The sequence below is a fragment of the Carcharodon carcharias genome, chromosome 21, assembly GCF_017639515.1.
Source record: "Carcharodon carcharias isolate sCarCar2 chromosome 21, sCarCar2.pri, whole genome shotgun sequence".
Taxonomy (NCBI): Eukaryota; Metazoa; Chordata; class Chondrichthyes; order Lamniformes; family Lamnidae; genus Carcharodon; species Carcharodon carcharias.
Window position 1 is genome coordinate 26,203,119 of NC_054487.1, and position 24,877 is coordinate 26,227,995.

Below are 24,877 nucleotides of genomic sequence, written 5' to 3' on the forward strand. Positions count from 1 at the left end.
AGGGATTGTTGAGATACAGAAAATCTGAAATACAGTCGATCGGTACCAATAATGAACAACTGTTAGTTGAAAAATAGCCCTGCGAGAGCAATGGGAATAGGTGACCTGTCTCCTAATAGTCATGGAATGCTGAAAAAGCCAAAAATAATATATTTATGGAAATGTTTTAATAATTGCCTTTTCAATCTACTTACAGGGTTCTGACATGCTCTCCTGTCATATTTATTGGCACTGGGCACTCTACTACATTGAAAAGGTTTGTAAGTGATTTGGACACTTGTACCATCCCATGTTTGTTTGTACCTGCTAATTGTCATATTACGCTTAACATCCACAGCCTGACTTTCCAACATAAATACATTTTAAGCTATCCCATTGGATTGAAGGATCCTATACTTTCTCCATGTGTGCACCGCGATCATTTTGTAATGTCACTGACAGGAGCAGAACTGATCTGATAATCTGAAAATGTCTTGACAAGGTATTCTGTAAGAGGGGACTGGGTGGTGCAGTGGATTCTGCTGAATGGAAGGTTCTTCTTTTGGATGGAAAATCAGCATAATATTAAGGTGGGGGGTGGGGGGTGGTGGGGGCTGGACTTCTGCTTAACTCAGTGGTGGGCCTTCAACCCAGTCAATGTCCTGGGGACATTTAAATATTTTAGTCAGACTCCCAACAGGAATCCAATCTGCATAGGGAGGGGCCTTTGCAGTTTGAGGTCAGCTGAGCTGAGAGGTTAGAGATATGAAAAACCTAAGCATTAAGGCCCTATTCCAGCCTCTCCCTTTGTCACTGTCTTTGTTTGGAGTGGGCAGAAGCTCCTTGGAATCCCTGATGTAAGATTATGACCCGGTGGATCTCAGCTTTGAGCTAATTTGAGTCACATGCCTGCTGGACTAACTATCCAGTGTGCTGAATTGGGATATTTAGCCCATTGATTTATAAAAACACTGTCTCTCTTGTCAATGGAAGATGGCTGCACAAGATGGGCTCCAATACTAGTCCATGCATGCACAGAAATACAATGATGTCAGTCCTCTGCGCCCAGCCTGCCAGAAAGCCTTTTGTTCTGTTGGCAATATTTTTTCAACAACCTTTTGGATTTTTTCTATGCACTAATTTAATGGTATATAACTAGGATTGCCAACATTTGCTGGACCCTGGAGATTCGGTCATATGGTGTATTCTGCAGTCTTCAAATCTTATTTTGTTTACTTAATGGCTTGATGACTGCTCCCTCACAGGAAGACTAGGTAACAAATTGTGTTCTGAGGTTGCGAATGTAAAGGCTGGTCTTGACAAACTGGTCACTACCCAAGTGTCATGGAGCTATTAATGTATATAATATTATGGAAATTATTTTTCTTTTAAAATAGAGGTTTAGTTTGTGGGTCTGTCTTAATTGGATTAAAGCCAGCTAGGCTAGGTGCTTTGATGCATACTAGTTTTGAGATGTAAGAGAGGTATAGTGCATTTGCATTATGTTGAATAGAGCATTCAAGAAGGGGAGTGAAATCTGGCACCTAGCTAGCAGAGACCAAGCAATGTTTATATTACTAATAAAATTGGTACTATGAAAGAGGTTTTATTGTTAGAAGAGGTGATGTTCAAGGGGGCTGGTGATACAATGAGAATTTACATTCAATGAGATGTGCTGGGTATAACAGATAGCAGTTTCGTGTATGCAAGGCATTTGCAATGTAAGATCTCAGAGCCTGTAAGCCTGCCATTGTGTCTGCAAGGGAACCAAAGTGAAAGGAATCTCACTTTGAATTTGTAAGGTGAAAATACTTTGGCTGGTGTCTGTTTAAAGTCCATAGGTTGTTGTTGTCTTAATGGAGATTAGTTTGAGAGTTTGTTAAAAGTTATGACAGTAGTAATTTGTAGCCATGTGTATATATTTAACTTGTGTAAATTAATAAATGTCTCATGTAGTTTGATATAAAAACCTCTTGAGAACTAGTAGTCTGATTACATAGAAATATAGAAACTATTCGGCCCTTCGAGCCTGCTCCATCGTTCATTTTGATCATGATTTCTGAATTTAGAGCTGCATCTCAAACATACCACCTAAAAATATAGATTATGACAGTTATTTAAAGTTTCCCTCTGGGGTTTTTAAATAACTCAGCTTTACCAACTGCATCAGTCATAACACCAAGCCCCATATAATTGTGACATGATGTCAGTCCAGTACGCCACAGTATCTTCACGATAAAGGCAGATATCTGCTAATGTTTTTAAAATATGTTTGTAAGGGTATTGGTGTATTTTAGAAGTATATAGATCACGCTGTTGCCAGTGCAGGGTTTTTACTGGCCGTAGTTAGATTGTGACAGGCATTAAGATCAAGGTGGAAAAAGTGTCTCTTCCCGGCTATCAGTCTAACACACAGGCGTGATGATACGAGCAGCACCTTCTTTGGTCCTGGCCGCTGCCTGCTCTGTCATTTGCAATTACATAATGGGGTAAAACACTAGAACTTCACGTGCACAGCATTGGCAACAAATGTAGCCTTTTTGAAAAATGGAGAAAATGCTTCAACAGGAAGTGTTCAAAAGAATCACAAATCTTGGCTGCATAATCACTTGGGCACTGTCCTCCTGACTCTGCCCTCCATGGAAATGGCCATGGAATCTGTTTTCAGATCTTGAACTCAAAACACTTTATTAAAAATCATCTGAAGAGGAGCAAATTTGAAATAAAAGCAAAATTAACAACATGTTGCTTACTGGTACAAAACCTTCTCCAGGTTAATAGAAACGTATGTATGTTGAAGACCAGAAAGGGCTATAGGAATCCTGCTTGGTCTCAGTTTTGTTGGTGCAAATTTATGATGACTTATAAAGTCAGCTTCATTTGAGGGCATATTTTACAGGGCTCTTTGCAGGGCTTCACATACATGCAGCCAGTGGGGAAAGAGCTGTTGATGTTTTGTTTTTTGATTACAATGGATGGAAAGATGCCTGTGATTTTGTGATCACTGCCACCTGTGTCCAAGCTCCCACTGGCAGAGCGGGGATTGGAAATGTCATTGCATCTAGTGGAATCCGTCAAAGGAAAATGTATTTGGGCCGGTCTGGATCAATTTCTTAGAGAATGGATATAAAAACACAGCATAAAGCGATCCAGAACACACAGCTCAGATAGAGGGGGGTGTAAGAAATGAAAATGCTATACAGTAGAAATAAGGAATGCTTTCTGCAGCTGAGTTTTAGTTGTGTTGTTTGTTTGAGGCCTAGTGGAGGGAGATTCATTCTGTAGCTGGATTGTACTTTATCTGATCTGGGCAGCACTTTACCTTAGCTTGGAGTGCTTAATATTCACAGTTATTACTCTGAAACCCTCAATTATGTTTACATCCTTATTCTTGGATAACATTCTTATTGATGGGTCATTTGGACTCAACGTTAACTGTGCTCCTATCCGCAGATGCTGCCAGACCTGCTGAGTTTTTCCAGGTATTTTTGTATTTTTGTTTTTGTTTTGGATTTCCAACATCCGCAGTTTTTTGCTTTTTTCTTATTCACACAGGGCGAATATGAAGCAGCACTCACACTGTATGATGCTCATGTGAGTATAAACTGTAGCTGAAGGTTGAAAAAATATTTTACAGCAGAAGTCCAATTTACATTGGATGTAGGCATTTTGATTTTTGATTTTGTTCATTTGATTTCAAGGATTAGTTCCGGATCAATATTTTGAAATTGGGTATTTCAGCATTTAGTATTTAAACTGTGAAGAATCAAAGTTGTCTGCATGCTGATACTTCTTGTCCTGCATATTACACAGTTGCAGCAGTGTTGAAAGGGAAAGTACTTTGCAGTTTCCATTCTATTTTCTCATATTTGTACCTAATGCTGCTACTTTTAGCTGCATATTACTGTTTAGCAGCAGGACTGATTTGTGTAAAAAGAGTAGAGTTCTTTGAAGAGCCCGTGTGGCAATTGCCTTTTTTATTTAAACTGATCCACTAAACCTTGTGTCAACCAGGCTAGTCATGTCAGATCTCCAACCCCCCACCCCCAAACCTCCAGTACATTGTCCAGTGGATGTAGATGGGCTGACACTTTTGTAGGAGTAACCCGAGAGTTTGGGTGATAATGAAGTGGGAAGTTGGGTGCTCAGCCAGGATCTACATGGGTCTTGAGGATGGAGTGATGCTTGCTGGCAGGCTGGTAGGTACTCCTGTAAACCTCCGCACAACTTCCCTGATTCTTGTCTCCAGAATCAGTTGGATTATATGAGGCATTCGGTACCAATAGAAAAACCCCTAGTTTACATTCTCTCAGGTTCACTGCGAGTTTGCATTCCTTCCCTACTTTCAGGCATAATGCCCAGCCAGAGAGCACCTAGAGGAAAGTAGACCTATTGAAACGGGGTAAAGTAAATTAGGACTTGTGTTTCATTCCCCCCCCCCACCAACTTACCCTCCCACCTCACAGCTTCATTTACTTCTTGTCATTTATCTATTAATAGATGTTTTAATGTTGTTGCATCATTGGCTAGGCCAGCATTTACTGATTGGCTTGCTAGGCCATTTCAGAGTCAACCACATTGCTGTGGGTCTGGAGGCCAAACCAAGTAAGGACAGCAGGTTCCCTTCCCCAAAGAGCATTAGTGGACCAGATGATTTTTTGCAACAATTGACAATGGTTTTTTTTTTTATGGTCATCGTTACACTTTTAATTCCAGATTTTTATTGAATTCAAATTCTAGCATCTGCTGTAATGGGATTTGAATCCAGATCCCCAGAATATTATCCTGGTCTCTGGCTTACCAGTCCAGTGACAATACTACCATGCCACTACCTCCCCTTAAATATGATGTGAAGTAAACACAAGTGTTTTAGTTTATTATTTCTCTCAACTGCATGTGTTTTGCTCTGGTTTCTTACTATTATTTTCTCTGTACCACATGCAGATTTCCAGAAGTTGTTTTGAATCTGGAACAATGTTGGATATAGTGGACGCATGTTCTATGTTATTTCGACTCCAAATGGAAGGTTGATATTTTCCTTTGTCCAATACTTCAAATTAAATTCAGTGTTCACATTTTTGTATTTGAGTCCATTCATGGTGTTGCCTATGCTGACCTCTGTAACTTCCCCCAGCCCTACAAACCTTGTCTATTCTACCTGTTTCTCTGATTCTGGTGCATGCACTGCCCCCCATCCGATTCTACCTTTGCCCCATCATTGATAACTGTACCTTAAGTTACCTAGGTCTCCTTTTTAAGATTGTTTGTAGAGCCCACTTCTGACCATGTTTTTGGTCAGCCCTTCTAATATTTACTCCTTAGTCTTGGCTGTTTTTTTTAATTGCACCTCTGTGGCATGCTTTGGGACATTTGTCTGCATTAAAGTTGCTGTGTAAATGCAAATAATTGTTGAAACAATTTTGGATGTGGATATTACATATAATTAACAAATAGACATGTGCTGTTAATAAATTACATTAAAAACAAAAACAGAAAATGCTGGAAAAACTCAACAGGTCTGACAGCATCTTTGGAGAGAGAAAAACAAAGTTAACGTTTTGAGTCTGTATGACCCTTCTTCAGAGCTGAAATAGTCTCGAAACATTAACTTTGTTTTTCTCTCTCCAAAGATGCTGTCAGACCTGCTGAGTTTTTCCAGCATTTTCTGTTTTTGTTTCAGATTTCCAGCATTCGCAGTATTTTGCTTTTATAATAAATTACATTGTTGGAGGTAGGGAAGAAGCCAAGTAAACAGCAGTGAATATCTCATAGTGAGAACAGAATATAAATACCATTCTTAATCAGATTCATAGGTTCTTTTATTTTGTCTTTTCATTAACCCTGTTCCCTATTAAGCACTATTTATTACAACTATTGTTGGTCTCTTTCAGATCAAAACTGTGTGCAGTTTTGGATCCCTCCCCCCAACTCTCCCCACCCCACCCCCCCTTCCCCCCTCCCATTATAGAAAGGACATGAAAACCATACCATAGCATAGATGCACTGTAGTTATGCATAGACATTTGAAATATTGGCAATATTTCCTCAGATCAGGAAAAGCCTTCCATTTGTATACAGTGGCTAAATGACTTTCCTGGTATTGGTCACCAGATGTAGGCTTTTTAAAACTAGTATGGGTTTTGGTAAGATTAATAGGGAAAATTATTTCCTTTGGGCAGTTGGTTACAAGTACTCATTGCTGAGAGTGAGGAGAGAGATTAGATGAATCTTCATTATGAAGAAGGTCATTGGAATCTAATGTTCTGCCCAGGGTGTAGTTGAGGCACAGATCATAAGGAAAAAGTGGATGAACATTTGAAAATGAGAAGCTACTGGGTTATTGGTGGAAACTGAGGTAGTGGGATAGTTTAGTTTAGGATTGCTCTTGCATATAGCTGTAACAGACACTAGGTGTAAATGGCCTCTTCTTGTGCTGTTAACATCTACAGTTCGACAAGCTCTTTTATCATTAAAGGTGAGAATGGAAGCTGCAAAAAAGAAGGTTTGTGAAGGTTGTGACAGAGAATAAATTTGCAGTTGTTCTTGTTACTCCAGGGTCATCCTGGAGAGGAAGAGGAATTTGCTGCTGGGAGGGCTTGGTGTTATTTCTTTCCTTTGATCCAAATCTGGTGACCAACACCAGGACAGTCATTTAGCCACTGTATACAAATGGAAAAAAAATGATAAAAGCAAAGTACTGTGGATGCTAGAAAGCTGAAATAAAAATAGAAAATGTTGTAAAAACTTTGCAGGTCTGGCAGCATCTGTGGAGAGAGAAACAGAGCTAATGTTTTGAATCCATATGACTTCAGAGCTGAAGAGAAGTAGAAATATGATGGATTTTATACTGTTTAAGAGGGGGTGGAGCAGGTGGAACAAGATAGAAGGCCAGGCATAGGTGACAGCTAAGGAGAGATTGACAAGATGTCATGGACACAAGACAAAGGAAGTGTTAATGGTAGTGGTAAAGGTAAAGAAGGTGCTGATAGTGGCATAAAGGTAAGATAGCAGAAGGTGATAATAGCTGAACAAGGCTCTGTGAAAGCAAAACATAAAAACAAGTGACAGATGGCCCTATGCGGGGAGGGCGGGTTCTTCATGACACTCTGGTCCACTCCTCCATCACCCCCAGCTCTTCATCCTCTTCCCACAGCATCTTCCCATGCAATTGCAGAAGGTGCAACACCTGCCCCTTTACCTCCTCCCTCCTCACCAACCAAGCCCCCAAACACTCCTTTCAGGTGAAGCAGTGCATCACTTGCACCTCCTTCAATTTGGCCTATTGTATTCACTGCTCCCAATGCAGCCTTCTCTACACTGGGGAGACTAAATGCAGACTGGGTGACTGCTTTGCAGAACACCTTCGCTCAGTCTGCAGGCATGACCAAGACCTTCCTGTTGCTTGCCATTTCAACACACCACCCTGCTCTCATGCCCACATGTCTGTCCTTGGCCTGAAGCTCAACGCAAACTGGAGGAACAGCACCTCATCTTCCGATTATGCACTTTACAGCCTTCTGGACTTAACATTGAGTTCAACAACGTCAGACCATAAACTCTCTCCTCCATCTTGACCCCTTTTTTTAAATCCAATTTTCATTTATTTATTATTTTTTCAGAAACTTTATTTTATTCTTTTATTTATTTGTTCAATGTTTTTATCCTTTTTCCCCAAATTCCCCCCTCCTCCCCAGGCCATCTGTCATTTGTTTTAATGTTTTGCTTTCACAGAGCACTGACCCTTGTTCTGCTATTAACACATTCTGCTGTCCAACTTTTATGCCATTATCAGCACCTTCTTTACTCTTTACTACTATCATTAACACTCCCTTTTTTTTTGTCCATGACATCTTTGTCAATCCTTTTAGCTGTCATCTGTCCCTGACCCTTTATCTCATTCCGCCTGCTCCATCCCCTCTTAAACAGTATAAAATCCATCATATTTCTACTTTTCTTTAGCTCTGAAGAAGAGTCATATGGACTTGAAACGTTAACTCTGTTAGATGCTGCCAGACCTGCTGAGTTTTTCCAGCATTTTCTGTTTTAATTATGAAAAAACTGAGTTTGCTTCCATGGAGGTAGCTGTTGTACCTAGGATAATGATGGAAGCTGTGTGGACAAGAGAGCCAAAAGTTCAGGAGAAATGATCATGGAACAACTTTGATGTAGGTGTTGGTGCCAGATTAGGTGATGAGCCAAAGGTGAGAGAATTAGGGGTTGGGGATTGTGATGGTGAAGCAATTCAGGGAGAGAGTTTTTATCCAATGGCAAAACAGAAGGCAGAAAGATGAGCAGAGGGATATTTAGAGGGAAGGAAATCAAAGAATAATCAAAATATTCAAATTAGTCAGGCCAGGTTAGAGTCACCAAAGATAAGGAGCTTATCAATGCAGAAAGTCAGGATAGTAGGGAAGAGATTTCAAGAGGGAAGTTATCAAGGGACTTGATGAGGATTTTGTTTAAAGAAATATGGAAGGTGGCAGATAAATTGTTTAAATTGGGACTTGTGTTGCAGGTTTTAGAGAGAGGCTAATATAAGGCCTAGCACACTCCCACCCAGAAGTGGACAGTGTTTTTAAATAGTGTTTTAACTTCTTGTTTCTATTATTCGCAAGTAATGGGATTTCTGATCAAATAATTGAATGAGAATATGAAGACTGAAAGAACATGCCAGATCCAATTTTCTACTGACAGTACAGTTTCCCACAGGTATTAATGTGGACGATCACTGGAAGAAACTTGTTAGAGTCACCAAGAGTCATGCCAAAGACCATATTCTTATCTACAATGACGTCCATACACTGATGTCACTGCTTGGAGCTAAAGATACCGACACTGCTAATCAGATCATCACATCACTGCAAGAAGTCTCTCAGTAAGCATGCATATAAATTAGATACTTCCAGCTATCCAAAGGTCTGTCCCTCTCAAGATATTGCCAGATTCTGGGTGTGAAGATATAATGCTTAGCTTGTTGATGTATTGTGATATAACTGGGAGTTTTATGTATTTTTAAGTGATTCACTGATGATGAACCCTTTTTGCACCCTCTGTATTGTGGATAGATGTCATTGTTCCAGCTCAAGGCTAGGGATAGAATTGAATCCCAAACGAATGGCATGTTGTCTTCTAATACAACTGTCCTGAGAGTCAGAAGTAAAGTATTTTAACAATTTCAGTTCAGCTCCCAGTGATGCAAACATTGGGACCTACAAAAATTCCTCTAACCAGTGCTGGCATCCTCATTTTAACAAGTATAAATTTTGTTCAGCCACCAATAAATCAAATAAGTATTGAAAATAGGACTTTGACCATTATACAGAATTGCAATGTGCTATACCTGACATCACTCCATTAGTTTTAGCTGTGAGTTTTAATTTCACATACATTCAATTGTAGTATTAGGATGTTCAGGACTGAAATGGTTAATGTGGGACCGGGGAGAGAGTTTCACCCACGTGATGATGATAGAGAGTCACATAATGGTAGTAGTGTTGTAATGGAGTAGTAGTGTGGTAGAAGTCTATATTGGAGATGGCCCTTGGCTAGGATTGAAGAAGCCTACTGTCTGTAAATAAGTACATAGTCATATCTGATAATGAATAATTCCTGTTCAGACATATAAGTGCCTGAACCTCTTCATTAACAGTATACAACATTAAACACATTGTTAAATTACTTTCTATTTTCCCTGTATTTTGAGTTGAGATAAAACCTTGTAGCCCAATGTTACAAAAGCTCCTATTTACAGCACAATGAATTTAGTTGTTCAGCCCTGCTACTAGGGCAGCAGTTCATTCCCGGAGCCCCAATTCACCTAATCCTCTGATTATTAAAATACATTAAAATTGAGTAATGTTTGAAAGAAGCCCCTTATGGCTCATTGGGTAAGTGTAATATATATTATTGACCCATATAGAACTGGAAGGTCACAGGTTTGTGCTGAATTAGCTAATCACAACCATGTTGCAGTCAACCTTATAACCCCTTCAGGCCAGTAACCCCTTCAGTGACAAATTTTGGAACGGAATATCTGGGCATCAAATGAATAGAGAGTTAAACTGTTATACAGACCTCCACAGTCCAGAACAAATAATTGGGTTGAACTCCAACCACACATGGAACTGATTGGCTGCTTTCAAGAGAGAGGGGGTAATGGGGAAAAATAATGAGAAAATTCGAGGTGATAGGAAAAGTCTTTTACTGGGGAAAAACTGCACAGGATGGGTAGCAGCGACAAGCCCCATTTGGACAAATAGATTTGACCACAGAACGTCAACAGCAGCAAGTCACAATTTATGCTGTGCTACTCAGGTGTACTGATTGTCTAAATGCAGCATATCTGGACTTCAGTGGTGGTTTATTTATAATGTCGGCAACTAATTAGTGATTAAATTCACAACATTTGATAAAATTAAGAAATAAAAAACTAAATTAGTTTCTATTGCGTCATTAAGGAGCAAATGCAGCATTGATCCTGTAGTTTATAAAGATACATGACTTTGAGGATGGCACTAAGGATTTAAACGCAGATGATGAAGGAATGCTTGCATTTGTCCGTGAGAGGTTTAAACTAAGTTTTTATGCTCTGAAGTTTATTGGAGCATCCCAACCGCTTATGATTAATTTTTAATTTGTTTGTTTATTTCTCAAAGTTGGAATTAATGTGACGGTAATTCTCTGTTAGTAAATCTTAAAAACAGTCAAAGAAAATCCTGTGAAAAAGCATTTTGTCCTAACAGATTGGTTCAAAGAAAACGTAGAAATCAAATTCCTTCCTTTTGTGAGGAAAATCTTTGGTGAGGTCTCTTGTCAGGTCTTCATGTTTTTCCATTGAGTGCTGTTCATCAATAACCAATCTGCTTTTCCATTTCTGAAAAGAATTACAAATTTAAAGAAAATTATGAATTTACACCAGACAAAATGAGTGAACTATGTATAATGTATCTCGGATTATAGATTAAAACATTTTTCTTCTTCAGAACTCCTGGTGAGAACTATCAATACCAGCTTGGTCGAGATTTGGGGCTTCCTATCTGTCGGGCGATAACAGAGTTTGCAAATGGAAATTATAGTTGCGCTGTGGATCTGTTAAATCCAATTCGCTACCAGATTCAGAACATTGGAGGCAGTAATGCACAGGTATTCTGCAGTTTCTTTTCAATATGACCTACATGAGCTGAAATCAGATTCAAACATCAATGGACTTTGGCTCTGAAAATATACTATGCAAGTGATAGCAACATAGGCACAGAAGTGGACCATTCACATGTTGAGCCTGCTGCACCATTTGATGGTAACATGATTGATTTCTACCCAACACCACTTTGCTGCCTTTGCTCCAAATTTGTTGATTTGTTTATCTAACTAAATCTATTGGTCTCAGTCCTGAAAGCTCCAGTTGTCCTATCATCTACAGCTGTTTGGGAGGAGAGAGTTACAGATATGTCTTGCCTTTTGTGTGAACAGAGTGCTATGAGATTTCCCTACCTAATTGATTGATTCAACTCCCTATCCATACTGCTGCGCTCCTTTAGCACCATGTGCCTTAATTTTATCAACAAGCCTGTAACTCAGCAATGTTTGAAAATCCACATGCAAAGCATCCACTGCATTTCCTTTCTTAATACATTGTATACTAAAAGAATGCTATAAAATTTGTTGACACACTTATTTTCACCTATAAGAAATATAGTGGCTCAGGAAAGGACAGTGAGTAATATAGGTAATAGGGCATAAGTGACATCAGGGAAAATTACAAAAAAAATCCAAGCTATGGAAAATTACAAAAAAAATCCAAGCTATAGGCCGTTTATCTGTGTGAAGCATCCACAAATTATTTGAATTAATAGCACAGATAGAAATCACAGTAAATCCTCATTTTAAATTGCCCCGTTTTAAGTCATTCGACTTTTAATGTTGTGCAGTTAATGGGGCTGGTATTTGCCTGTAGTGTCAGGAGTTTCATTTTAATGTCATTTTGAGCTGGGCGTGATGAAGGGTTGCATGTCTTAATTGGTGCCATTTTGGAGCAGCCTCTCCTGTTCACTGACCATTCCTCTCGCCCACCCTCCGTCTCGCCCACCCTGCAGTTTGTAGCTTATTTCTGCAACCCTGCAACTCAAAGCTGCTCTCATTCTGAAGCTGCTCTCCCTGCCTCTAGTTGCTCATCTCCTGATCTCTTACTCACAACTCAGGAGGGGTAATCAGCAAGTGGAAGAGGCAGGAGGTTTGGTGAGTGGGAGGGTCACTGAGAGGGAAGATTCATAAGTGGGAGGACCGGTGAGAGGACAGATGGTAAGAGGGAGAGTCAGGGAGCAGGATGTGTGGCAAACTTGAGGTTCAACGAGCACGATTGGCTGCAAGCAGGAGAGTTGGCGAGTGGGAGTGGCAGTGAGCGGGAGATAAGTAGAAAGGTTTAGCATATTTCTTTTCTATTTTTAAATTTATTTAATTTTGAAACTTAAAACTGTGTTTTAAAACTTGCTTTATGTAAATGTAACCATAAATCAGCACTCATCAATCTTTAAACCGATTGTAAACACACACAGCCACTGCCATGAGCACTTATGAGTTCATGTGCTGAAAGGGCTTACCTATCCTTTATTGCTATGTCTAGTCTCACAAAGCCAACTTTCCTGTGAGAAAAGTAGCCAGAGTTAAGATAATTACTTTAGTAGTTTAATATTCAGATTTGTTTGAACAGTCTAAGTTGAAGGAAACCAAGATTCTTTAAATTGAACTCAGTTTAATTTTTATAAAAGCAAAATACTGTGGATGCTGGAAATCTGAAACAAAAACAGAAAATGCTGGAAAATTTCAGCAGGTCTGACAGCATCTGTGGAGAGAGATACAGAGTTAGCGTTTCGAGTCCATATGACCATACGAACTTGAAACGCCAACTCTGTTTCACTCTCCACAGATGCTGTTAGACCTGCTGAGTTTTTCCAGCATTTTCAATTTAATTTTTGCTTGCATTAGAAATGTTATTGTTTGCTTTCTCCCTTGCATTTGGAGATCAGGGGCTTGATTTTTATCCACCAGCCAGCATGCCATTTTCACGGAGCCAGAATTGGGGAAGCAACAGGCTCACCTGCTGCAAGCAACATGGAGCCGATAAAGGCTTGTTAAAGGCCCCTTAAGAGCAATTAAAGGGAGGCCAACTGGAATATTCCCATAGGGCTCCGGGTTCCTGTGGATGGCAGGGACCAATTTTGCTGCCTGGAGGTGGCCTTCTGGCAGCAGACTGGGGGACCAGCACGCAGGCTTAGAGGCCCACCCTACTTGACTGGATGCAGTAGCAGCCGCAGGCCATCCTGCGGGGACCCACCATAGTGGATGGCTGACTGCAAAGCAAGGCCATTTTTTATTTAAACTTTTGAAAAATTGGAAGGAGGGTGTCTCTATTTTGAAGTGACCTTTCCTTCACTTAACTTCTATTGCATCCTGCTGCTGTTTTCAAGCTGGAAGGCTTCTGATTAGCTCCCCAGCTTTGAGAACCTGCCCATTGACCTTACTTGGATGGTGAGCCTGCCTTCTGGCCATTATTGGCCACTCGGGGTAAAATCATCACATTGAATAACCTTTTCCCACACAGTGTGGGGCTTCTGACTCCCATTTAAACCTGATGGCAGGGTTCAGAAGCACGCAGAAAATTTGGACCCAGAACTCTGAACATGTTATGATATTGTACCAGTAATTTGAACAGAACTGTAATATTGGGATTTATTTGACTGCATGTAATTCCATTCCTTTAAAACAACTTTGTTTCTTTCAGAGAGATCTCTTTAATCTGTTGCTGATCCATGCTGCTTTAAAATCAGACAGCACAGCTCACCAGAAACTGGCCAGGTATGTGCTAAAGGGCTGGATTCAGTGGTGGTGTCAGGGGCCCTATTGTCAGGCCCAAAAATGGGGGTGGGAGGTGATGGCTATGCGCGAACCCACTTCAGTTCAGTGGGACCCGGGGCTACACATTGTCAGTGACAGCCAATTAATTGGCCCATTAATTGCTGTCCCTATTATAAGGATGGCTGCCTGTCCTCAGGAACTGCCAACAAAACAAAGGCCAACAGTTCAGCAGCACCACCAAGAGCGGTGGCCACTACTGGTGCTGCAATGGGAAGAGGAGGGTGCGGTGATGGACATGCCCTCACAGCTAGTTAAGCGGGACCTAGGGGCACTGGGGCCAGTTAGGCAAGCCCTGGCATTGGGAGTTGGTGAGGGCAGCCTTAACACCAGAGAGGGGTTTCTCCTTGGTCAAAACTTGCCCGAAAAGGAGGGCATCCCCCTCTAGCGCCAGTGGGAGGTCACCAGGGTTTACCCGGCAGTCTCCCCACGCAGTGGAGGATTCAATTGGGTTTTGGGTAGGAGGGCTGTCCCACTCCTTACCCGCTGCTGGCAAAATAGCACGGCAGTGAGAAGATGACCTCAAGCACATTTACAATGGCAACTGGCAATTTAGCGGTATGGTTCATTCTGATATTTATTGATCCATTTTGCATCATAGGGCAGCATAAATAGATTATTCATTCTCTGATAGAACATTCAAAAGGGCATTCGTGGTACCCTCACAGAGAGAGATGATAGAAACTTTAATTTGAAGCACTCGATCTTATGAAATGGATACTGAGTTAGAATTTGACTCGTGGAATCCAATGTTAGCATTGCATGGTTATTAAGTAGGAGCATAGAATACAGGAACACCAGAAACAGGAGCAAGAGTAGACCACATGGCCCGTCAAGCCTGCTCTGCCATTCAATATGACCATGATCTGACCTTGGGCTTCAACTTCATTTTCCTGCCCACTCCTCATATCCCTTAATTCCTCGAGGGACCAAACACCTGCCTATCCCAGCCTTGGATGTATTCAGTGATGGAGCATCCACAATCCTCTGGGGTAGAGAATTCCAAAGATTCACAACCCTTTGAGTGAAGTAATTTCTCCTCATCTCAGTCCTAAATGATTGGCTCCTTATCCTGAGGCTGTGCCCCCAGGTTTCAGACTCTCCAGCCAGCAGAAACAATCTCTCCATGTCTACCTGATCAAGTCCCTTCAGAATTTTGTTGGTTTCAATGAGATTGCCTCTCATTCGCTAGAGTTTAGAAGAATATAAGCCCAATTTACTCAGCCTGTCATCACAGGACAACTCCCTCATCCCAGGCACCATTTAGTGAACCTTCACTGTACGGCCTGCAATGCAAGTGCATCCTTTCTTAAATGTAGAGACCAAAACAGCACAAATATTATAGGAACATAGGAGCAGGAGTAGGCCATTAGGTCCTTTGAGCCTTCTCCACCATTCAGTAAGATCATGGCTGATCTGGTTGTGGTCTCAGCTCCACATTACTGTCTGCCCCCCATAACGCTTGACTCCCCTGCCTAACAAAAATCTCTCTAATTCAGCCTTGAATAAATTCAATGATTCAGCTTCGACTACTTTCTGGGGAAGAGAATTCCACACACCAACGACCCTTTGGGAGAAAAAGATTCTCCTCATCTCTCTTGAAAAGGAGACCTCTTATTTTAAAAGTATGTCCTCTCATTTTAGTCTCCCCCACAAGAGGAAGCATCTTCCGGATATTCACCCTAACAAGATCCCTCTGCATCTTATATATTTCAGTAAGATCACCTCTCATTCTTCTAAACTCCAATGGATATGGGCCTAACCTGTTCAACCTTTCTTCACAGGAATGAGTCCAGTGAACCTTCTCTGAACTGCTTCTAAAGCTGTTATCTCTTTTTTTAAAATAAGGAGACTAAAACTGCACAAGTACTCCAGATATGGTCTCACGAAGGCCTTGTACCGCTGCAGTAAAACTTCCCGACTTTTATATTCTATTCCTCTTGCAATAAGCGCCAACATTCCATTTGCCTTCCTAATCACTTGCTGTACTTGCATACTAACTTTGTGATCCCTCTGTACCACCGAGTTCTGCAATCTCTCTCCATTTAAATTGTATGCTGCTTTGTATTCTTCCTGCAAAAGTGAACATTTATCCGCCTTATATTCCATCTGCCAAATGTTTGCCCACTCACTTAAACTTTATCTATATCCCTTTGCAGACTCTCTACCTCCTCTTGACACCTTACTTTCCTACCTAGCTTGGTGTCACCGGCAAATTTAGCTACCATGCATTTGGTCCCTTCATTCAAATCATTGATATAGATTGTAAATAGTTGAAGCTCCAACACTGATCCCTGTGGCACTTCATTAGTTACAGCTTGCCAGTCCAAAAAAGACCTATTTATCCCTACTCAGCTTCCTGTTAGCCAATCAACCAATCATTCATCCATGCTAATATGTTACCCCTTTTGGGAAGTTTTCTAAGTTGTCTAATGTGAAGACAGATAAAAAAAAATGCCTTTTGAATGCCTCTGCCATTTTTTTGTTTTCCATTATCAATTCCCCTGACTCACTCTCTTGACGACCAATGCTAGCTTTAGTTACTCATTTCCTATTCAAATACTTGTAAAAATTTTTACTGTCTAGCTTTCTCTCATACTCTACTTTCTGTCAGAATTCTTTGCTGGTTCTTAAAATCTGTCCAATCCTCTGACCTACCACTAATCTTTGCAGGTTTGTACAGTGTTTCTTTCAATTTAATACAATCCCATTTAGCCACAGATGATGCGTCGTTCTCAAAGAGGCTTTCTTTCTCACCGGGATATACCTTTTCTGCATGTTATTAAATAGCTCTTTTAAAATCTGCCACTGCAACTCTACTATGCTACCGTTTGACCTAGTTTCCCAGTTCACCTTAGCCATTCTGTCTTCATACACACATACTTTACTTAGGTTTAAAATGCTAGTCATGGACCCACACATCTCCATTTCAAACATGAAATCCTATTATGTTGTGATCGCTGTCACCTAGAGGCTCCTTTACCCTGGGCTTATTGATTAATCCTGTCTCATTGCACATTACCAGGTCTGGGATAGCCTGCTCCCTAGTTGTCTGTAGAATGTAATGCTCTAAGAAATTGTCCTAGAAACACACTATGAACTCATTTTCCAGGCTATCTTTGCCAATCTAATTCTCCCAATCCACATGTAGATTAAAGTCACCCATGTTAATTGCAATACCTTCTACACCCCATTTATTTCTTCCTGTACGCTCTATCCTACAGTGTAACTACTGTTAAGGATCCTATAAATTATTCCGACAAGTGACCTCTTACCTTTACTATTTCTTATCTCTACCCAAACTGATTCTACATCTTAATAATAAAAACAAAAAAACTGCGGATGCTGGAAATCCAAAACAAAAACAATTACCTGGAAAAACTCAGCAGGTCTGGCAGCATCGGCGGAGAAGAAAAGAGTTGACGTTTCGAGTCCTCATGACCCTTCCACAGAACTTGAGTTCGAGTCCAAGAAAGAGTTGAAATATAAGCTGGTTTAAGGTGTGTGTGTGGGGGGCGGAGAGATAGAGAGAGAGAGAGAGAGGTGGGATGGGGGGGTAGGTGGGGTGTGGTTGTAGGGACAAACAAGCAGTGATAGAAGCAGATCATCAAAAGATGTCGATGACAATAGTACAATAGAACACATAGGTGTTAAAGTTGGTGATATTATCTAAACGAATGTGCTAATTAAGAATAGATGGTAGGGCACTCAAGGTATAGCTCTAGTGGGGTTTTTTTTTATATAATGGAAATAGGTGGGAAAAGGAAAATCTTTATAATTTATTGGAAAAAAAAGGAAGGGGGAAACAGAAAGGGGGTGGGGATGGGGGAGGGAGCTCACGACCTAAAGTTGTTGAATTCAATATTCAGTCCAGAAGGCTGTAAAGTCCCTAGTCGGAAGATGAGGTGTTGTTCCTCCAGTTTACGTTGGGCTTCACTGGAACAATGCAGCAAGCCAAGGACAGACATGTGGGCAAGAGAGCAGGGTGGAGTGTTAAAATGGCAAGCGACAGGGAGGTTTGGGTCATTCTTGCGGACAGACCACAGGTGTTCTGCAAAGCGGTCGCCCAGTTTACGTTTGGTCTCTCCAATGTAGAGGAGACCACATTGGGAGCAACGAATGCAATAGACTAAGTTGGGGGAAATGCAAGTGAAATGCTGCTTCACTTGAAAGGAGTGTTTGGGTCCTTGGACGGTGAGGAGAGAGGAAATGAAGGGGCAGGTGTTGCATCTTTTGCGTGGGCATGGGGTGGTGCCATAGGAGGGGGTTGAGGAGTAGGGGGTGATGGAGGAGTGGACCAGGGTGTCCCGGAGGGAGCGATCCCTACGGAATGCCGATAAGGGCACTCCATGCCCACGCAAAAGATGCAACACCTGCCCCTTCACTTCCTCTCTCCTCACCGTCCAAGGACCCAAACACTCCTTTCAAGTGAAGCAGCATTTCACTTGCATTTCCCCCAACTTAGTCTATTGCATTCGTTGCTCCCAATGTGGTCTCCTCTACATTGGAGAGACCAAACGTAAACTGGGCGACCGCTTTGCAGAACACCTGCGGTCTGTCCTCAAGAATGACCCAAACCTCCCTGTCGCTTGCCATTTTAACACTCCACCCTGCTCTCTTGCCCACATGTCTGTCCTTGGCTTGCTGCATTGCTCCAGTGAAGCCCAACGTAAACTGGAGGAACAACACCTCATCTTCCGACTAGGGACTTTACAGCCTTCCGGACTGAATATTGAATTCAACAACTTTAGGTCGTGAGCTCCCTCCCCCATCCCCACCCCCTTTCTGTTTCCCCCTTCCTTTTTTTTTCCAATAAATTATATAGATTTTTCTTTTCCCACCTATTTCCATTATTTTTAAATATTTTTAAATCTTTTATGCTCTCCCCACCCCCACTAGAGCTATACCTTGAGTGCCCTACCATCCATTCTTAATTAGCACATTCGTTTAGATAATATCACCAACTTTAACTTTAACACCTGTGTGTTCTATTGTACTATTGTCGTTGACATCTTTTGATGATCTGCTTCTATCACTGCTTGTTTGTCCCTACAACCACACCCCCCTCCCCCCACCTCTCTCTCTCTATCTCTCCGCCCCCCACACACACCTTAAACCAGCTTATATTTCAACTCTTTCTTGGACTCGAACTCAAGTTCTGTCGAAGGGTCATGAGGACTCGAAACGTCAACTCTTTTCTTCTCCGCCGATGCTGCCAGACCTGCTGAGTCTTTCCAGGTAATTCTGATTCTACATCTTGCTCTTTCAAGCTAAGGTCTTCTCTCAGTACTGAAATAATGCCTTCCTTAATTAACAGTGCAATCTGACCACCTTCTCCTAGCTTCATGTCATTCCGACATATCAAATACCCTTCAACGTTCAGGTCCCACTTTTGGTCACCTTTCAACCATGTCTCTGTAATGCCTATCAGGTACTTAACTCTATCTGTGCTAACAATTCATCCGTTTTGATACAAATGCTACAGGATTCAGTTAAACTCTTACCACTTTCAGCTTTAAGTGCAGATTCCAGATGTGATCTCACCAAAACCCTGTACAATTGTAGCAAGATTCCTTAATTCTTGTACTCCAAACCCCTTGCAATGAAGGCCAACACACCATTTGCATTCCTAATTGCTTGCTATACCTACATGCTAACTTTCTGCATTCCTTGTATGAGCACACCCGTCACTTTGAACATCAGCACTTAACAAGTTGCACACCTTTTAAAATATATTCTGCTTTTCTATTCTTACGACCAAAGTGAATAACTTCACACTCCCTTACATTATACTCCATCTGCCATCTTGTTGCCCATTCACTTATCCTGCAGATGTTCTATGTTTGCCCCACAGCTTACGTTCCCACCGATCTTTGTATCATTAGCAAACTTTGATAAATTACTTTCTGTCTCTTTATCTAAGTCATTAATGTAGATTGTAAATAGCTGAGGCCCCAGAACTGATCCTTGTAGCACTCCACTATTCACTGCTTGCTGACTTGAAAAAGTCCCATTTATGCCCACTCTCTTCTTTCTATCCGTTAACCAATCCTGTATCCATGCTAAAATATTACCTCCAACTCCATGAGCCCTTATCTTGCCTATTAACCTTTTGTGTGGCACCTTATCAAATGTCTTTTGAAAGTTCAGATATATTACATCTACCCATTCCCCTTTACCTACCTAATGGTTACATCCTCAAAAACTCTTAATAAATTTATCAAATTTATTAAAGAATTCCCTTTAATAAAACTATGGGCAGAATTTGCCCTGATGTCATCCCGCCCCATTTAAATTTTCAGGAAGGCAGGCGTGCAGCAAAATCAGCTGCGGGCCCAGCGACCTATCAATGGCCAATTGAAGCCATTAACGGGATCATTTAAACAATTAAAGGATCTGGCCGTCCAACCTTAAGGCTGGTGGGCAGGCCAGGAGCCCCGGTGGCAAATAGAGAAAATATGAAATCTCATCTAGCAGGGTTTCATGCAGGGTTTTAAAAATTTTAATAAAGTTATTATGTAAATTATGAACATGTCCCATCTCATGTGACATTGTCACATGAGGGGGACATGTTAGGGAATTTTGTTTTTCTATTAATATTTTTCAATGTGGAAGCGATCTCCCTGAGGCTGCACTTAGCCTCAGGGAGATGTGCGCTTTTCGTGCGCACGCGCGAAAAGCGCAATCTCGCTTTTAGGGAATCTCCCCTGCCTACACAGGAAGCACATAGTGCTTCCTGCCAGACATCACACTGGGCGGGCCTTAATTGGCCCACCTACGTAAAATGGTGGCGCGGCCTGTACCTTTGGCGGGGTTTGGCTCCCCGCCCGCTGGAGATTGGGTCAGGCCTGCCCGCCCAACTGGCAGAAAATTCTGTCCTATGTTGCTTGTTCTCATCATACTACCTTTTAGTAAAACCATGTTGCTTGTTCTAATCATACTATGCTTTTCTAAGTGCATTGTTAAGACTTCCTTAATAATAGATTCCAGCATTTCCCAACAACTGATCTTAGGCTAACTGGCCTGCAGTTCACTGTTTTCTCTCTCCCTCCTTTCTTGAAAAGCAGCGGAAAAGCAAAGCCAGAATCTTGCAGAATAGAAGGTCTTCCTGCCCATCATGCCTATACTGGCTCTTTGAAAGAGCTATCCAATTAGTCCCACTTCCCTGCTCTATCCCAGTAACTCTGAACAATTTTCCTTCTCAAGTTTATATGCAGTTCCCTTTTCAAAGTTACCACTGAAGTTGCTTCCATTACCCTTTCTCTTGACTGAAAATAGTTTGGAGAAGCTTTACCTTGCTTTGGTAGTTGCTATGCTACAGTGCCATTGGAACAATTTAGTCAGTAAATCCATAAATCATAAAGAATATTGGTCAGATTTTTTTTATGCTCTTATCCGTATCTCCACGTTGAGAATAGAGTTGGAGATCCAATTTGTAAGCATTATTAGATGCCTGAAGGTTAGCTCATCTGAAGCCTGAGCTAACTGGTTCAAATCATATAAGTTGCCCAATTCAATTGTAACTGGAACGCAGGACAGTACGGAGTAAATTTGTGAAATCACTCACTGCCAGGGTCTCAAAAGTGAAATCAGATGTAGATGCAGCATAAATTTATCAATACATCTAGAAGAACGTGATTAATACACCTTCAAATTGAGCATCAAGGAGTAAACATCATTAACTGACCATGTTCAATATTTGCAAATTCTAGCATAATTTAGGTATACCATAGTCTTTCGTTGTCAGCTTGGCTCTACTTAATACAACACGGATTGGCTCATTATACAAGATTGCACAGGTTGGCAAAGCCATTCATTTGCATAAGTGACATGCTAACAGTTTTTGGATAACAAATTTATCCTGATGTGTTCTGTTGGAAGCTTCTAGATGTGACGATATTATTTCTGGATTTCATGCAACCAGCCCATCTGGGTCAGGCATAGTGGACTTGAGTAGTTTTGCCACCCTCTATGTATTTGTATTGGCCTCTGGAGCCACTTGTGGAGTTGATTTCCATCTGTAGAATAATATTCCTTCTTTCTTTCCCTCCACCACTTGCATCTTTTCAAAATATATATAACATTGCAAGTTCTTTCAAATGTCCCTTAATTCCTGTTCCTCCATTCTCAGATACTTGTACTGTTGCAGACACATTTTACGTTTAAATATGTGCCTAAATCTGACTTAACTTCTTGGACTCTTTGAATTATCACTCTTAATATGCAATATAGAGGACTGGTATTATAAACTATTCTGAACCTTTCCTAACCTCTCCAGAGGTTCCTCCTTTTCCCTCTGATTTGGGTGTCACATTCAATAAATTGCACAAAATAAGATTGCTCTTTCCAGCTGTTTTGTAGTTTGACCAATTTGATGTCTTTCAGTTGAGACGTTAAACCAAGGCCCTTTCTGCCACTGAGATGAATGTAAAAGATCCCACGGCAGCATTTAGAAGAGGAGTTATCCCTTGTGCCCTAGCCAATAATTATCCCTCAATCAACATCACAAAAACAGATGATCTGATAATTATCACATTGCTATTGGTGGGAGCTTGCTGTGCACAAATTGGCTGTTGCATTTCCTAAATTATAACATTGACTATGCTTCAAAAGTACTTAATTGGCTGTAAAGCGTTTTGACCCATTCTCTGGTCATTAAACGCACTAAATAAATGCAATTCTTTTTTATTTTTGTTTCATTACAAGGATTCACTTTTCAGCAATATCAATTAAAAGACAAAATCTAACTTGTTAGCTGGTTATTTCTTTACTATTCCCAGCCTTAAAATAAAGTCAGACATCAGATCACCAGATACAAATAACATTCCTTTGAATTGCTCCCAGTCTTGCTCATCTTGCTCTGTGTAACTTGTGCTTTAACCATGAAAATCGACAGGATCGAGAGCCTGACAAATATCACAATGTACACAGTGATGGCCTCAATTTCTAAACCTGTCATATGCACCTCTAGAGGGTACATCTCTGGCATATGGAAGAAAGGAGGCAAGCAATGCAGCACATGCCAGCTGTCCGCCAGCACTATGGCCCAGAATGAGGGAAAAACTAGGTTCAGATTGGCCCTTTTAAGGTGAGGTAAAAAAAAATTCTCCAATGCTGGACCCAAGATGGATGTTTTACTGTTTATTGACAGGCTGCTACATCTTATCTCTCAGCGTACTGGCCTGAATTCCCAACCTAGGAGTCTCCTTCTGTCCATAGCCTCACCCATGGAGGTGACCCTGTTTGAAGTTGGCAGAAGTTCTGCTCCAAACAAGGTTCCCTGGAAGCTTGCAGTAGAAACCAGAACCCACCATATGTAAATCCCCCAGCCTATTTCCCAAGGTTTCCAAATTAAACCTGCCTAACCCAAGGCCAAAATGTGCCAGGCCAGTGGAAATTCAATCTCATTACCACTAGGTTTGTAACTTTTATAACCTAGACTTACTAAACTTCTTGGCAATCCCTCGGGATCGAGAATGACGTTTTTCTACTCTGGGTTCTGAGATGGCTGACATGTCCAATGTGCGATCTGCCGACTCTGTCATGTGTTGGGCAAATGGTCGAAGAGTCTGGCAGATGAGGTGTTGAGGTTTGTGCACTCCCTCCAAGGCCTCAACTTCACCTCTGCGTGCTCCCAACAAAGTCTCTCAATGTATTCGGTACCTTCCTGAATAAACCTTCTGCATTTGGCTGGTCACAAGCCAGGGACTCCCATGAGTCAGCAAGAATGTTTGACCTCTTCAGGGAAACTTTGAAAACATCCCTAGTGCATTTCCGCTGAACACCGGGGAGTCTCCTTTTTTTATTCTATTCACAGTACATGGGCATCGCTGGCTAGGCCAATCTGCGTGACGTAGAAGTATCAGTCATAAATTGGAACCAATTGCTCTTTTGGCAGTAGTAATGTTGTCAGAACTTTCTGGATTACTTAGCATTAACTCTTACTGTTTTCCCAGAGTTCAACATGGTTTAAAACACCTATTTTTACATAATTTCTCCTACAATACTAAATATGTTGTGTGCTCCAGGTTTAATAGAAAAGTTTGTCAGTAGGGCTGCAGTTATGTTATAACATAACTGCAAGGTTACACAAGTTCTTTGTTGCTAAGAATGAAATTCTTCAGTCTGCTGCTGAAATTCCCTATTACCTGGAAATCATAGTAAGCAGTAAGGAGTGCTATGCTTGCACTGGAGGCAGAGAAGGTTCACTTGCATTGGAGTTCAGAGAAGGTTCACTAGGCTGATTCCTGTGATGAAGGGGTTATCTTATGAGGAAAGGTTGAGCAGTTTGGGCCAATACCCTTGGAGCTTAGAAGAATGAGAGGTGATCTTATTGAATTTTCAAGATTCTGAGAGGGTTTGACAGGGTTGAGGCTGGGAGAATGTTTACTTTGTGGGGGAATCTAGAACTAAGGGACACAATTTAAAGAGGTCTCCCATTCAAGGTGGAGATGAGGAGTAATTTCTTCTCTGAGGATCATTGGCCTTTGGAATTCTCTTCCCCAGAGAGCAGTAGAGGCTGGGTCATTGAATATATTCAAGGCTAAGCTAGACTGATTTTTGATTGGCAAAGGAGTCAAGTGTATGGGGGCAGGCAGGAAAGCGGAGTTGAAGCCACATTCAAATCATATTGAATGGCAGAGAAGCGTCAATAAACTGAATAGTATACTTTTGCTCCTATTTCTTATAAAAAGAGAATCTGCACTGTTTGAACACTAAGATAAAATTCCTCTGTTCGTTTTAATGGATTGGTATCTGCTTAAAGAGGAATTTTATATAAATGATTAAATCTACATATTTCAACTTTGCCCACCATAATTTCCAAGTTTATACTTCAAGAATATGTTCTTCCTTACAACTATTTGATTTTTTTCCCCAGTTCCTCAAAAGATGCTGACATCTTCTGAAGATGCTGGATCACAATTTCACAGGCGCCATAAGTCTTCCAGTACTTTGCCCTAATGGCCAGTTGTCAAGAGTGAACCCAGAT

The 24,877-nt window shown here is 41.1% G+C and overlaps 1 protein-coding gene across 4 annotated transcripts in view; it reads left to right on the plus strand.

Moving 5' to 3' along the window:
- Positions 1 to 24,877, plus strand: part of ttc38 (tetratricopeptide repeat domain 38) — a 66,107-nt gene that overhangs the window by 37,063 nt on the left and 4,167 nt on the right. For all 4 annotated transcript variants that reach the window (XM_041215590.1, XM_041215589.1, XM_041215587.1 and 1 more), the window contains 6 exons: positions 197 to 256; positions 3,535 to 3,573; positions 4,924 to 5,005; positions 8,689 to 8,854; positions 10,962 to 11,121; positions 13,757 to 13,830. In XM_041215590.1, coding sequence (XP_041071524.1) covers positions 197 to 256; positions 3,535 to 3,573; positions 4,924 to 5,005; positions 8,689 to 8,854; positions 10,962 to 11,121; positions 13,757 to 13,830 — 581 coding nt within the window. The remainder of the gene's footprint in view (positions 1 to 196; positions 257 to 3,534; positions 3,574 to 4,923; positions 5,006 to 8,688; positions 8,855 to 10,961; positions 11,122 to 13,756; positions 13,831 to 24,877) is intronic.